This window comes from Uloborus diversus, chromosome 8 (genome assembly GCF_026930045.1).
Source record: "Uloborus diversus isolate 005 chromosome 8, Udiv.v.3.1, whole genome shotgun sequence".
NCBI lineage: Eukaryota > Metazoa > Arthropoda > Arachnida > Araneae > Uloboridae > Uloborus > Uloborus diversus.
The window spans coordinates 142,848,419-142,865,628 of NC_072738.1; the positions used below are offsets into that span (position 1 = coordinate 142,848,419).

Genomic DNA, 17,210 nt, shown 5'->3' on the forward strand with positions numbered 1-17,210 from the left:
ATATGTAAGCCCTATTACTATATTGCTTTGCATTTGTTTGGTAGGATAACTGCTCAGAAAAATATGCAAGTGTAATAGTAAATAGATTTTGTTTAAAAATAGTATTAACGTTGTTCTGAGATTTATTTTTTTCTCAACAGTACAATTTACAATTATAACAGTTTGATTTTTTCTCATTTCTATTTAAGTCAGTTCCTGTTTTTTCTCCAAAAATTTTTTGATTATATTTCAAAGACTGCAAACAGATTTTGCAAAAACTTTACCTTTTGTTGTTCATTTTCCAACTGTAGTTTCAGCTGCGAGATCTCTATCTGATTTGCAGACAACTGTTCTCGACTTTCGTTCAACTGACTTTCCAGAACACGCTTATCTGCATTCATACTCTCGATGGTCGCCTCCAGCAATCTCGCTCTGTCTCGTACCAGCATCAAATCGGATTGAGGTCCTGAATTATTCTTTGCAGCATGAAGAGCAGAAGACAGTTCTTCCTGCTTCATCAAAAGAACATCATGGGCTTCTTGAGCTTTCTAAGAAAAGAAGAAAACAAAAGGGTTTAATATATATACTAGAAGACTCGACAGACGTTGTTCTGTTCAAACTTTGTAAATTGAAAAGTTAAAAATTTCAATAAACTATCAAGTATTTGAACCGTTTTGTTGAAAAAAAATAAGTAAAAAGAAAATGTTTTAAGCTGCTAGTCAGAATGCGCAAATTTATTACAACTTGATTTCTCTAATTCCCACTGAGCAGTTGTTTTATTAACTATTTTTTTCTCCCGTACTCGATCGGTTTGTTCCTTCAGCCATACTCAAAGGATAAAAAGCGTCCTTAGCTATGAAGTGTAAAAAACTAACTACCCATCTAGAACAAACTGGAAATCCCGCTGCAACATCCTCCATATGAAAAAGAGGTATAACTTGGATATACCCTTCAAAAATTACGCGCCAAATCTGGCACTCCCTACGGACTTTTTAGGGTTGCTCTTTCTTACTTTTGTGTTGCCAATTTAGGTGTTTTCAGTTTTTAGGTTTTTGCTGTTGCCAAATTTAGTATTTTCTCGTACTTTGTACCATAAGTGAGAAAAAAAAGTCGCCAAATTTCTGTTTTGGGGGGCATATCAAAGTAGTTCCGAAAAAGAAAAAAAACAATCGAAATTATATCGCAATGATAAAGGCAAAAACAGCTCTCTGAATTAGCAAAAATCACTCATCCCCCCCAACCCGATGTAAAATAAACATTCTTCGACTAAAATGAATAAAAACTCTTTAAAAATGAAAAACAATTCTTTGCAATTTGAAATATTTCGCCAAATAAACAAAAAATACAATACATTACATTAACAGTAGCTTTAAAATGTAAACAAATGATCACGCAACTCTATTTTTTATAGCCAAAGACTCCAAGTCACCACGTTTCTGTAATCTGGTCGATTAGTGAGCGATGCCAACTCTGATCGATTCGCTGTCCGATCTTTTGAACGAAAACTTAAAACTTCATTACAAAATTTGTTCTTTCCACCAAAGATCTTTCACTGCACTGATCTTTTGTGTACAGAACTATCCAGTTGTAATTTATCTGGACGAAAATAAAATTTGTTTCGTCTTTAAATTCCATCATCTTTTCCTTTAATAATGTACTGATTAGTTAGATAATCCTTAAAGTATTCTTCACATTGGTGCCAAAACTCAGATGGATTTTAGCCGAGAAACAAATGTTGCTAGGTCGGTACTTTCTGATCATTTGGTTAGGAAAACCTAAAGCACCGATCCGGTCAAATAGTGTTGAACCATGCGACCGAAATACGACGACAAAACACACGTTTTGCGTGAACCATCCAGTACTTTACTTTAAAATATTATATCACTGGATCTAAAATCGTTGCTTTCAAGAAATGAAGGCTTCACTCTCTCTCTCTACGTTTTACCTATTCTCAATTGTCACAGTAATAAATTTCATTACAAAAAGCAGAGCTGGCTTTCTTATTGTCCTTTGGTAACGGGTCAAATATTTATTTCAGTTCTTGCTCAACAATAAGTTAAAATAAATATTAATCATTTGGGAGCTATAACCATCCAATGTTTAAATTAATTAACAAAAGCGTTTCCGATTCGATCCATTGCGCTTCGAAACCATGCTTGCCAAAACTTAATGCCAGAACTTAATTACACACAAAAAATTTGATCAAAATCGGTCCAGCCATTAAAAAGCCTTATGGTGACGAACGTCCGCACAGAAGATTTTTATATATTAAGATTATATATATATATATATATATAATCAGACAATAAAAGTTTTTTTTTTTTTTTTTTTTTGGTGGATAAGCAACTTAGCATTTAACTGAACTTGTTGCTTTTTTTTTTCTACATTACAGGAGTTACAAACAAAATTCAGAAGCTATTAAAATGGATTTTGTAGCAGTGAACAAAGGTAGCAATAGTTTTTCAAAATATTAGGAGACCTTGGGAAGTCCCCCAAAATTTTAGAGAGGTATTTGAGATTTATTTAGGTTACAAACTGGTTGCAGGATAGTTTATTGTACAAAAAATAACAAGCCAAACTGAAAATACACATTACTGCATTTTGTAATGTATAGAGCCCTCCCTCTTAAAAACACTTTCACAAAAGCTCTGAAACATACTTTATTTGTTTTACTTTTAAGTTATTTAATAACTGTAAACAGGGTTGTAGGGTATAAGTCATACTGGTTTAAATCATGGGGGGAGAGGGTAACTACAATCCATGAATGTGAAAAGTTAAACTAGTAAGAAACAAAACATTAAAAAAATAATAATATCAAAACTACCTTTAATAAATCCATTAAATTGTTCTCTCTTTCAGATGCTGACAGGGCTTGACCTTCCTGATTGTGTTGTTGGAATAGTAGTTGTTTCAGCTGCACTATTTGAGTTCGACATTCTTCTAATTTTTCAGTCTGCGTGCAGAGGGAATCTAAAAGCACAGACTTTTCATCGGACATTCTTTCATTTTCGATTTGTAAATCAGTTAACTGGTCTTGCAAATCTGTCAGCTCCTGTAGAGTAGCTTGTAGTTCTTCATTGGTACTGAAAATACAAAATAGATACTTTATTTTCATTTGATTATTTTCATTTTTATGTATATTTTTGGTTCAGTAATAAAACATCATCATTGAAAACAAAACAAACATTAATACTTAAAATAAAATAAAAAAACCGTAAAACATTATTGGTGAAAACTTTATTTTTCATTTTAGATTTTTTTTTTCCTTAAGTTAAGGAAAAACAAAATCTGGATTTCAGGTCTTCCAGATTTTGCTCTTCCATAATTTGGGTCCCGTAACCCAGATTTTAGAGGGGGCCCGAGAGGCCCATGCCCCCCCAAAGGATGAATTTATTTCAGCGCTGTTCGATTTTAGCCGGGCCAAAAAAAGCAGGCCGGCTTTTTTTGGTTTAAACCACTTAAAAAAGCCGGCTTTTTAAAGAAAAATAATTTTCGGGGTATTTTTATTCCAATTTAATCAAAATAAAAATTATCTTTCTATCCTTAATGCAATTACTACTATATAAAATCAAATTCCATGAAACAAGAATAAAAAGTTAGAAGTTATTAAATAAGGTTGTTCAGTACAAAAAAAAAAAAAAAAAAAAACCTTGCTCTATATTAAGAACTTAGTCTAGATCAATGGAATTTAAAAGATTATAAATAAATTTTAGTTAAATTCAAAAGATCACATGACACTCCTGCTGTCATACCAGTCATTTGGTTCAGACTTGAAATAACAATGCACTTATACCTTTTCTTTTTAGCACCAAAACTGTTTATTGTTTTCTAAAGAAAAGTGAAAAATATTTTTAGAAAAAATAGTTTTTTTTTAATGTAAGAACATATAAGAAAACCAACAAGTCTTTAAAAAAAAATATTTCAGGCAGTATAGTAGCAGGAACTGGTAGTTTAATATTTTGAGTTTAGGAAGTACTTGTTTATGAGAAGAAGGAAGTACTTGAAACAGGTCTATCTGATTTTATCCTGGAAAAAAATCAAACAAGACGGATCTTTTTGGTGTAAACCACTTATTATTTCATTTAGTATTTGTTTTCACATATATTAAAGCGCTAATCTATAGCAGCAGAAATCTAAAAATATGTTTAATGAATGCAGAATTTAGTTCTGTTTTACAAATACACATCAAGACTGATTTAAAAAAAACTATTAATAAGGCATGAAAAGTGGGAACTTATTGCATAGAAGTGTTTTAAGGTTACAAGGAAGCTGTTTTCAGTGATAAAGACATCAGCTTAGGTGGAGAATCATCCAACGAAACAAGCGTAACGGTTTTGTCAGAAATGATTTGCGGATTTTGTGTTAATATTCATTTTATCATTTTACTTTCAACAAACGTATTGATTCATTACTTAAATTGACATTTGTTAGCATTTTAAAATGTATAGAGATCATTACTATGAAGAATATAGTATATGAATTTATGAAAGCCAAAAAAGACCGGCTTTTTTCAAAAAAGGCCAAAAAAGACCGGCTTTTCTGCAGCTCCCCCCCTGAAACTATTTTATTCATTATTTTTTAATTGAATTCCCTGTAGCATTTTTCAATATAAATAATTAAAAACACAAAACACACATGGAGCATTCCACGGTATTTTTGACATTATGTAGAGTCCGTAACGTGACCTTTTTTTTTTGCCATAACTTTTTAATTTACGGTTTGATTTGCAAATTATTTTAAATTGAGCTGGTGTGTTGGTAGGAAAAGATCAAAATAAAATAATATGCTAATCAAACAGTAAATTAAAAAGTCATGGCAAAAAAAGTCACGTTACGGACTCTACATAAATGTCAAAAATACCGTGGAATGCCCCACATAGCCTATTTTAAATAAAAACATTTTTGTTTGCTAAAGAAATAATACTTGAGTCAGAGGCCCAGAGTAGCAGAATAGATTTAACTTGCTGGTTTAAAATTCAAGGGAACGCAATATTGCAAATCGTTCATTAATTCTTCTTTGATGGAATCAATAATTAACATTCTTCAAAAAAAATGTGTAGACGTGCCTAAAAGTTATTTTGATGCAGGAAGTTATCTGCAAAATAATAGATTTATTTGTCAGCACATAAAAAAATGCAAAATGAAAGAAATCATATAGTAGTTTCTTGAGAAAACTATGATACTAATGGAAACAACATGTAAGATCACTATGTTATTTCAACTGTATCATGGCTTCAAGAACAAATCAGCAACTGCTTTGAAATTCACACAGAAATAGTATTGAACTCTTCAATAAAACTTATACAATTAATAGCTATGATTTTCTTAAATAATATTTTATGGTTAAAATATAAAATAATTTATAAAAACTCAAATGAGGTGTGGGTATATGGGATTATTGAATATCCTTGCCTTCGTGTTGTTATCAGTATGACAATGTTCCCAATTAAACCCACTCACTGTATACCATCTCAGTGACATTATATTGGGTTTAGTATTTAATTGGCTTGAAACGTTAAAGATATTTTACGTCCACATTCAAAGTATATAAGTGCATAATATTTATGTACTTAGAAGTAAATCATTAGACTGAAGAAATCCTGAAAAAAAAAAAAACATTTAAAAATAAAGTTATAAAAACTTTGTTGTTAAACACCAAATGTGGCGGGGGGGGGGGGGGCTATTCAATTTCCCGGGCCCCCTCCAAAAGATTTTTCTGTATCCGCCCCTGCCCATATCGATAACGTTTTGTGTTAATAGCCTACCTGTGATGTGTCTCTTCCATCTGCATGATCCTGTCCTGAAGACAAGCAACAGACATTTCACTGAGACTAGAGCTGCTGCCCCTCTCCCACTCTGGCAGGCTTGATCTCTCCACGTGGGAAAGAATTCCGGAGGCTTCTCCCACTTCCGTTTCCAGTGATTTAGCCCCTCCATCCAGCGATGGGGGATTGCCCTGTAGACAAGAACAAAAGATTATTTAATAACATAAAGCAACATGAACATTAAATCAAAGAAATTATTTTAAAAAATCAACCCAAGGAAGCACTTTTAGGGGTCGAAGTGAAAATTTTTAATAAAATAGGGGACACAATTAAGACCAGATTTTAGAACATTTTTAAGACAATAAATATTAAGATTCATCAATTACAAACAGTTAGTTTGAGCAGATGCTTTGTTTTCGTCCTCTTTGTTAACTTTACTCTAACATTGGTGGGGGAGGGGGGGGGAGATACTTTTAAAACTGTTCACCAATGAAAAAGTTCCCTATTTACACTCAAATTGTAAGATATGATTGTATAAAAATCAGAGAGCGCATATACAAACAGTGAAAACTAAAAAGCATTTCGTTCAATTCAGAATCTTCTGTCAAAAGTTATTTGAGGGGGGGGGGAGGGGGAGTATCAGATACATTTCTCCATTTCTTAGCCATTTGCTTGAAAAAAATATTTTTTTGAATTTTTATTGAAATTACTTGTTTTATTTATTTAATTTTTCTTCAATTTATTTTTAAAAGACATTAAATACATTTTTTTCCCTTCTTTTAAACAGGAAAGTGGAATTGCAACTTAAATTATGAGAATGATGGAGAATACTTTCTCTCAAAAATAATAGAGAAGTAATAAGAATCTGATTAACATTGTGAAACTATGTTCCTTTCTAATAACTAAGGAATTATAGAATTTTTGAGGGGAGCATACACACAAAGTTGTCTATATGTATATACTTCTAGATTTTAATTTATTTATTTTTAAAATTTATCTAACAATGAATCATTCAGCATTTTTTCTAATTAAATTTGTTATTACTCAAAGTACTAACTACTGTAGTTACACAAAGCAAGGTATTCTGAAATTTTGCATCATGATTTTCGGAAACTCAAAAACATAACATTTATGCATTTAAAAAATATATATTTTAGTTCACCTTCACACCAGTGTTCATACTATTTTTTTTTCATGGAAACAACATTGAAAAGTACAGTGAAACCTGTATAAGTTGACCACTTGCGGTGCAGTACTTTAGTAGTCAACTAGCAGTACCTGCACAGCGTTGCTCGTGCGTAGAATTTAAAGGAGGTACTTTGAATAAAAAAATACATGCCCTCCCCCCTTTGAAGTGAAATGATAATCTTCAAATAAAATGAGTACACACCTTTCAAAAAAAAACATATTAAAGTCTCCTTGGAATTTAAAACTATTCGCCAAAACACATAAAAAGATCGCCGCCTGCGGTGACCAGCTGGATCGTCTTTCTATGCAAGCAGCCCCAAAGGAGAGGGGGGGGGGTGCACTCTCAATGCTCATTTTGTCGGAAAATGATGGAAAGCATGTTCACTTTTATGTTAATGCTTTATTTTTTCAAATGGGGGGGGGGGGCATTGATCACCCACTGAAGTTTTGTAAATATGGGCCTATCTATCTCTTACTGACCATCTATCTACCTATATTGGCAACTATTTATTTATTGATCTATCTATACGATCTATGCATATCTACCTCTGACGGTAATTAACAATATTTTGTATATAAAACAAAATTTCATGCAAATAAACAGTGCGCTTTATTTAATTAAAATAGCACCCAAAAAAAAATTCTGTTCCCCGTAGTGTGTAAAAGATTAAAAAACACTGCTTTTAATTGAATCAAATTTTTAAATATGTGACATTAAATAACAAAGGTAAAACTTCGGGGGAGCGATAAATAAAAGTTCGAAATGGAAATAAAAAAGAAACAAAAGCGAGTGATGCTGTCTGATCACATGGACATATGTCACTTCTATGACGTAATCTCCATCCTAAATTGAAGATTGACAAAACTTCGGCTATGCTGGAAGTCGTTCCGTGCTCCGCATTAAAAAAATAACTACTGTATATTTTTGAAAACATTTTCTTTTCTGGTGAAGGTGAAATGGCTTTACCATTAAATTGTTAAATTTCAGAAAAGAGACTTTTATACTTTTTGCGAGATGAGTTTAAAAGAAATTTAGTAGAAAACCCAGGAAAAAAATGCGAAATCAAGTTTTCTTCAAAAATTCATAAAAAATACAAAAATAGAGCTCTATCTGCAAAAACTTTTTTTTCATCTGCAGTTACAAATAAATTTCCTACATTTTAGTACAAAACATATTTTTCTGGCGCAATTGATTGGTGGTCTCTTGGGTAAAAAGTACTAAAAACTGCTAAAAATCACATAAAAAACATTGAATAACTTTTTCCTAATTAAAATATCAATGTTAATTATAGCCTATAACCTTCCTCAATAAATGGACTATTCAACACAAAAATAATTTTTCAATTTGACCAGTATATCCAGAGAGATTAGCTCGTTCAAACAAACAAAATCTTCAGCTTTATATTATTAGTATAGATTTTTTTTTACAAATCATTTTTCAGCATTGTTAAGGATTCTCTTTGAAAAGTACCCTCAAGATGTGCCTCATGGCTGACTTGAGCCGACACCTACCGGATCACGAAGCTCGCCCTTTCAGTTCGAGCCACAATGGCTACTCATATTCTGTGTTCCAAGCATTTTATATTATAATATAAATATTCCCGTTTTCATAGCATTTTTTATCGCTGCTCCACTCCTATTAGTCATAGCGTGATGTTGTATAGCCTGTAGCCTTTCTCAATGAATGGACTATTCAACACGAAAAGAATTTTTCAATTCAAACTAGTAGTTCCTGAGATTAGAGCGTTCAAACAAACGAACTCTGCAGCTTTATATTATTAGTATAGATTTAGACAGGTGGTCAACTTGTAGAGGTTGATAAGACTAATTCTGTACCTGCCAAAAGTGGTAAATTGAGACAGGTGGTCAACTTTACAAGTTTTACTGTAGCATTTTTATTGCTCTTATCAAATGTTTACATCGTTTGAGAAAAATGAAGGATCATTTTTTAAAATTCATTCGATAGAAATTACAGAACACTTAAATTTCGAGCAAAAAATCCATGTTTTTATATAATTAATATAATATAAATTATATATAATTAATATATTATGACATAATTTTTTCTCATACAAATACTTGCACCAAAGAAGATTTTAGATGATATACTTACTCACTGCAACAAACACTACATTCAAACCTTTATCAAACAGTAGCAAAAGTACACATAAATGAAGTTACCTGTCCTTTGTCCATAGTAAGAAACGATCCTGATAGTGATCTCTGAATCAGGATTTGCTCCTTTTGATTATCAGAAAGGGTAGTCATTTCCAAAGGAATACCCAGCTGAACAAGTCGCTCTTTCAGAGTCTGATTCTCCAATTGGGCATTTTCAAGTTCTTGCTTTAATTGATCAACAGCATCATCGCTTTTTAAGTTCTGAAAGATATTTAAACTGTTTAGGGAAAAGAAAGAAAGACCTTGCAGTTCCTAATTCAATGTCATTAGAATTTTTTTTTTTTAATGCTTGCGTTACAAGAACTACAATACAATGATTGTTTTAAAAGTCTTTTGCTCCACATTTTCCAAATTTTGCTGCTATCTCATTCAACTTTAATGTACATAAGATTTCAAGAGACATTAGATGGAACTATTAGGTGCTTCTCAGATTTTATTTAAACACAAATATCAATCAAGAAGTTGGAGGTGAGGGGGGGCACAATCCTACAGAAAAGCCGAATCTTTTTGGGAGAACTAAATGTAATTATACAGTAGAATATTAATATTGTAGCAGATTATGAAACTGAAAGAAGATCGACATAATCTCAAATTGGCCACTTCATACTTTCGGTGCTGATTTCTAATAGATTTCAACATATCTCAAAAACAACTAGAAAGTTTTTAAAACCCGATATTCAGGAAAATACAGAAAATTTTCAAAGCTAAATGTTGTTGTTGTCATGTGCCAGCCAGGCTGGCAATATGGGGTTAGCTTAGGGTTAAAGCCGGTTTCAAAAGTTCATTAGTATAAAAGCTAAAATCGAGGGAAAATTTTAAGCAAAATGCTAAACATTCTCATATATTTACATATGACTCAGTGTGTTTCGTCTCCAGTTGAAAATAAAACTCATATTTTATCTGTGACTTCTTTAAAGAATTAAGTACAGCAGCTTTTTTTTTAAATGCAAAATAAAAAAAGAAAACATGATTGGTCTTTAAAACGTTGCAGTCCCTCCTCTTAATAAAGCAGTTACTGGGTGACATAATGCCAGATAAGACAAAGTCTTATTGAACGTAATAGTTGTTTAATCATTTTAGCTAAGATTTAAAAAGATTAAGTTGATTATGGCCATGCATGCTTCCTCTCTCTTGGATCATACATTTTCTTTTTTTTTTAATGAATTTTTTATTTCAGCAAAAAAGCGAAAATGCATTGCTTTGTTTTTTCAATTGAGGTAGTGTTTTTGCATTCTACGAAAAATGCGACCGTAGCGGAAACCCTGGGTTCACTGCTTCACTTTTCCAACTGTACCATAATTTGGTGTGTATTCCGACTTCTACAGTACACACATGCTATAAAGACCCTTTTATAGGGTGGGCAACCATACACAGCATAACAACACATTCACACAAAGAAAGGAAAAGGACAGGAGAGAGAAAGTACATCCACGACCAAGCTGGGTTTTGAACCCGGGACCACCCCATCGCAGTCAGACTGCTCTAACCACTAGACAAGGTGGCTGGCTCATGGCTAAATAATAAAAAGAATAGATAAAATTTAAAGAAAATAAAGCCCGTTTTATGTAGTTTGCTTTAAGGATCTGACACTAATACTAAAAAAATTAAGAAATATTACAGACATAACACAAAAACACATTTTAATACGAGGCGTATCCGGAAAGTAAGTACCGTTTTGAAAAAAAAGCTATAATTTTTTTTTTTAAGATTATTTAATGTTTACATGAAAGATCATACCTTAAATTATTTTTCAACACAGTTTCCACCATTGTTGAGGCACTTGTCGTAGCGGCTCACCAGCTTATTTATACCTGCCTCAAAGAAACTTGCCGCCAATGAAGAGAGCCATAAATTTACAGCGTTTTTTGCGTCGTCATCACAAGCAAAGCGCCTACCTCCAAGTTCTCGTTTCATGTGCAGGAACAAGTGGAAATCAGACGGTGCCAAGTCTGGGCTGTACGGCAGGTGATTAAACTGCTCCCAACCAAACTGTTCAATTAGTCTTTGAGTGTCACGAGCAGTATGGGGCCGAGCATTGCCATGCAGCAACACAATTCCTTCACTGAGCATTCCTCTACGTTTGCATTCAAAAACCGGATCACAGAACGAATTTCACAGTCGGCGGGATCATCGATTTTTTTAAACATTATATACGGCCACAGTAAACGCAAAACACAAGACTAATCAACCGTAGTGGCGCGAGTTTGTAGCCGATGAACAGAGGAAACAAGTACGCATGCACTGAGCGCCGACAGCAGCACTGCAGCGGCATTAGAACGAAACGGCACTTACTTTCCGGATACGCCTCGTATTTCCCCAAACAGTAACATTTATGAAAGTTACTTCTATTGTAAAAACTAAATACCATAAAATTGCAAAATACCTTTAATTTATTAATTTCCATCTTCAGGGTTGCTATTTCTGCCTTTTTACTTTCAGCATTTTTCACCAACTCCGAGATCTGCTGTTGCATTTGCACTTTTTCCTTCTCCATCTGCAGTATCGTGATGCAGTTATTGCTGTTCTTGTTACGGGCGGTTCCCACTTTCACATTCTCCTTTTCCCGTTCTCTCGACACTATGTCCACGCTGTCTTTGCTGACGGCACGTCTCATGTTGGTCTGGTTGTTTTTCTTCAATGTACCTTTTTTCGCTGCAGAGATAGGAGTGACTGTCTGAATGTTACTGATCATTCGAATGGGCGTGTTGTCATTCCTATTGGAACCTGGGGAAGAGGAAACAATTACAGTCAACCCTCCTTTATTGCGGTTAATTCATTACAGGCTAGAGACGTACCGAGTACTCGGTAACTACTCGGTACTCGGCCAAATTCTGATCAGATACTCAGCCAATACCGAGTAGTTGCAAAAAATTGAATATTGTCCAAGGCAGATACTAAAATTTATAGAAAAAAGAGCAAGCATTATATTCTGCAAACATTTACAATTAAAATTTATAAGTCAAATTTTAAATTTTGAGAATAATGAAGTTTGTTAATGCTTCAATGGAATAAATCTTTATTTTAATGTCCCCAAAGTTGATAAAAATTATTTATGTAAAATTATGCAAAAAAAAAAGTATAGAAAATATGGAATTTTTATGTTGAAAATGGATTTTTGTTACAAACAAAAATTAATTATAAAAAATTATGAAAATACCCTTTGCTTAAAAAATAAAAGGAAATAAAACAATGTTAAAAGCACAGTGCAGGAACACTGCAGACATGTGTTTTGGCATTGCAGGGAATTCCTTTTTCAATGCACAACATGGGAGCTCGTGGATTTAAAGGCATCTGACAAAAGTCGGATTTTTTTGTCGAATGTCTTAACATTCTTTAGCTCACATGTTATGCACTGAAAAAGACGTTCCTTGTAACAGGGGGGGGGGGGGGGCAGAAACACATGTCAGTGTTCCTGCAGTGTTCCTGCACATTTGTTGTATTAAAATTATTTATGTTTTGCGGACTAAAACTATAATTGATTGGTATAAATTTGTTTTAATTCCAACTTGATTAATCATACCTTTTATTTATTTATTTTTAATTTTAAAAATAATTTTTTTGTAAAATTTTTGACACAAACAAAATTGTTTATATAATGCGTAAATTGAATTTCAGCAGGTATTTAGTGTTAAAAACTATTATATGGACAAGGAGGTCTATACTACTATTCCAATAAGTTCAAAATTCATCACATGTGTGTCGGTGGTTCTTCATAAAACATAATTGCTACTTGGTAACTCGGCCGAGTAGTGAAAGGCTAAGTACTCGGTAACTCGGTACTCGGCGAAAGTGCTACTCGGTACGTCTCTATTACATGCTTTACCGTGGTAACAGAATTCCCGCGAAGTAGGATTCTGTATTTATAAACCGAATATTTTCCTAACTAGAGCACATAAACTTACTTAGGACAATTTAAATAGGTTTTTAACATAGTTTGAGCCCTCTAGACATGAAACAGCACCCTTAGCTACCATTACATTTGCATTACTTAACACATTACACAAAATATGAGAAAAGGAGATGTATTAGATATCACATAGTTATTATTGGGAAATAAAACTACATACACACATGCATTTCTTACACACTACTATTAATCTAATGAAAATAGCTTAACTTGTTCAATGAAGATTTAATTGCCATTTAGTGAAAGTATGTGCCCCTGTTCTTCTACATTTATCCTCATTAAAGGTATTGCGCGTACAACTTAAAAAGCTTGTACACTGTTGAACACTATTTACAATTTTATTTATCCTCTAGTGATTTATACTTTTCAGTTATAGTGTTTAACGGTTAAAATGAAATTGTGATTTGCTACACTTTCTTTGGTGATTTTATACCTCCATTCCCTCAACCAGTACAACTACAACCCCTCAGAAGAGCTTACCTTACTTGAAAGACATACTTTGTTATTCTTTTGTAGGAAAAAGTTTATGGGGCATTCCACGGTATTTTGGACATTATGTAGAGTCCGTAACGTGACCTTTTTTTTTGCCATAACTTTTTAATTTACCGTTTGAATTGCAAATTATTTTAATTTGAGCTAGTGTGTTGGTAGGAAAAGATCAAAATAAAATAACATGCTAATCAAACAGTAAATTAAAAAGTTATGCCAAAAAAGGTCACGTTACGGACTCTACATAAATGTCAAAAATACCTTGGAATGCCCCTTATACAAGTGCATAAAAAAGGCTAATTACTATATCTGAAAAAAAAAAAACGAAAAAAATGTGATGTAGTGAAGCCACGAAAGTCGAAGCGCGAAGTAGTGAGGGACGACTGTACTTTATAAAAAGCACTAGAAATAAACTATGTAGAGAGAATTAAAAAAACATTGATAAAACCTTGTGAGAGTTGTGCCGAGAAATGTAGTATTTGTCAATGTATAGGACAAATGTGACAGTGAGATGCAAAGGGATGTAAGTGGGCAGTTCTCAAAAGGTGGGAGAAAACACAGACCTAAACTTAGAAGCTACACCAACTAAATTTTATTTTAATTCACTCAAATATTTTTAAGTAAAATTATAATACTGTATAGAGTCAAGAATTGACATAAATTATGGAAAAAACGCTTTTCAAATACCCTTAAAAAATGCTTTCTTTGCTAAAAGGCACAATTTTTTTGGACATTCAAAACGTTAACTGTGCAAAAGTATCGTGCATTTTTAAAAAAATTATTTCCATATGTTTCAAAAAAATTTTAAGCGTATAAATCTTAAACTGAATAATGTTTTTAATATATTATCTACAAATGACAAAAGTAAAGACATATTATTTATTTTGTGAATGATTTTAGAAAAAAGTAAGATGGAAATTTGATGTATGTCCAAAAGTTACGATCTGGACAATGCTATTATTTGAGAACTAAGTATATGGTAGCAAGTATTGTAAAAAAACAGTCGAAATTTTTGTACTGTAGAATAAGTAAAATGACACAATGTGTAAAAAGTACAAATAAAAGCATTTAAAGCATAAACAAAAATACAAATTATAAATACAAATAAAAGCATATTTTAACTGATTTTTTAAATGCTTTTATTCGTACTTTTTAAACGTTGAGTCATTTTACTTATTTGATGTATATGTTTTAAAGGTAATTTTTGATCCTCCAAATCAATTTTTAATGGTTTTAAAGTGTTTTTATATGCTTTTACGCAGTATCTTTGAAGCAAAATCATCTTAAACATGCATGTGAGATGTCCAAACTGCGTTATGATCTAGACATCGATAATTCTGTCCATTTATTCATTATTATAAATGATCTACTGTCTTATACCCTTAATAAAAAAGGTTATCATAATGTTAATTTCTTTAATCCATTGGTATTTTGTACATATAATAAGCTATGAAATGAACATTATATAAATAACAGTAGAAAAACTTTAAGTGTGATCATAACAAACGCATTAAGCAGGGGTGCAAGTGGACTCAAGTAAAATTTTCTGAAGACAGTGAAATTTTCGGAAGCTCGACACCGACCCTTCTCTCTCGGACTGATTTTGAGGTAAAGGAGTCAGAGTCAAAGTCTCTAAAATTATGGGAGTGAAAGCGTGTCATTTTTCCTTTGACAGTGCAGCCCTGCTTAAGATTAACTTTAGTAATACCACACTACGCTATAAAGTCTTACCAAGATTTACAGCAGCTGGTGTTTTGGCTGGAACCTTCCTTCGAACACTTGTGATCCCTCCAGAGAGACTCTCTTGGCTACTAGAGCATGGATACGCACGAGACTTTGCGATGGGTGCCCTCCGGATATTGCCCGACACTGCAGCAGTTTTTTTCCGTCTTATTCGCAGTACTCGAGAGGGTGTGTAGGTGGCTTTTTGAGGCTACAACGTTTCCACTTTGTTTGCCACTTACAGGTTTGATGTTCTTCATGTTTTGTTGGGGGTACACCAGAACTTCTACCACCTTCAGTATTCACAAATAGGTGTTGGCCTGGAAAATATTTCAAGTTGATGTCATAATTTAAATAAACTAGCTTCTTTTCAAAATACTTCAAGATAAAATAGCAAAATAATTCTGAAAGTACATGAACACATTTTAAGCAATAAATAAAAATATTTACATAACTTTAAATTAAAACTAAGAGTACTTGAAATCACTGCATACCTATATTGTTGGCCTAAACACAAAAGTTGTATCTGAACCTTTTATCAAAATTGAGCTATTGTGAGTGTGGCAAGGTGGTACTTTATAGCATATTTTGTATACAATGTTTTATGGTGATATATATATTTCTGATTCGGAATTATTTCTTTAAAAGCTCTGAAAAATGGCATCTGAAATCGGGCTAAGTTGCAGTTATGACAATTCAAACCTACATAAAATTTAAGTCTCAGAACTAAAAATTTTTTTTAAAAAAATGTGGTACTCTTTGCGAGTCTAATATTGGGGGCAATAGCAAAAGTGAAAAGTTCAAAATGAGTAGATTACCATTACGCAACCAACAAGTTTTTTTAATCAATATTTGTGGCTTGCCAAAAAAATGTGACACAGTGCCAGCCGCTTATTAAGATCCTATTTGTCCGGAGGACAATCCATTTTATAAAACGGCTGATTTTTTAAACCAGCATAAATTGAAATTTAATAAAAAAGAGGTTTTAAAGTTTAAAAACTCTAAAAATATGAAGTACTTCATTTATATTGTTTTAAGTGCTTCAAAAACAATTGATATTTTAACAAAAACATGAGGCATTTTTAAATTTTCACAATGGTTTTAAAATATTGGTGCATTTATGTTTGATTAACAGAATTTGAAAGTCAAGATTCGGTATGGCTTTAAAGTTTATAAAAGATGCTGTAACATTCAACCTTATCTCCTCTTTGCTCTTAAGTGCATCATATGACATCAAACACTTTCCTGACATTTATTGAAGAGGGCAAATTTGGCACTAGCATTTTCTTATCTTCTGAGATTGATTCCTCCAATTCCTGGTATGACATAACTTTAGAATTTATAATGTTTGTTGCAATGATTAAAACATTAGAATATTTTAATGCTGACATTTAACTGTCATTAAATAAGTTAAAGTTTAATGCTAAATTTAACGATTAACTGTCTTTTTCAATTTTCAACATATACTATATACATGCTTTAAAAGCTTGATTTCATAAAACAGCGGTAATGATTTTATTAAAGGATCGTTTTAATATGTTTTGACATTCTAATGAGTCCAGCACATGAGTAAATAATTTTCCAGCTTTTTTTTATCCCAAGACAATTTTTGTGCTTTGTCCATGTACTTACCCTAACAATAAACTACAAGTACCCCACATTTTCTCTAAAAAAAGACAAAAAAAACACATTTCTTTCAAAAAAACCCAGCTTTAGTAGGGTTTTTTGGGGTTTTATTTTTTTAAATCCAAAAAACCCTGGGTCCATGGGGTTTTTTAAAAAAAAAACCCAGGTTTTTGCCAACCCTGCCTTGACTCGAGTTCATTGAATTTTTAAGTTAGATAACACTTTAAGCGCCTTTTTTTCTTATTAAGGAATTAATTTTAAATGTAACCAAGATTTGTTTCAGAACATGAATAAACAGACCCTAAATAATTAAGTAATCATCTTTAAACAATTAACCAGATCAGTTTGAAAAAAATA

At 32.4% G+C, this 17,210-nt stretch overlaps 1 protein-coding gene across 1 annotated transcript in view; it reads right to left on the reverse strand.

Moving 5' to 3' along the window:
• LOC129228647 (cytospin-A-like) overlaps positions 1-15,529 on the reverse strand; it is a gene marked incomplete at its 5' end in the record, with an annotated part of 42,385 nt that extends 26,856 nt beyond the window's left edge. Inside the window, 7 exon segments of the mRNA XM_054863330.1 lie at positions 264-527; positions 2,804-3,062; positions 5,744-5,934; positions 9,113-9,310; positions 11,493-11,833; positions 15,237-15,418; positions 15,420-15,529. Of these exon segments, the coding sequence (XP_054719305.1) occupies positions 264-527; positions 2,804-3,062; positions 5,744-5,934; positions 9,113-9,310; positions 11,493-11,833; positions 15,237-15,418; positions 15,420-15,529 (1,545 nt within the window).
• Between the last annotated feature and the right edge of the window lie 1,681 nt (positions 15,530-17,210).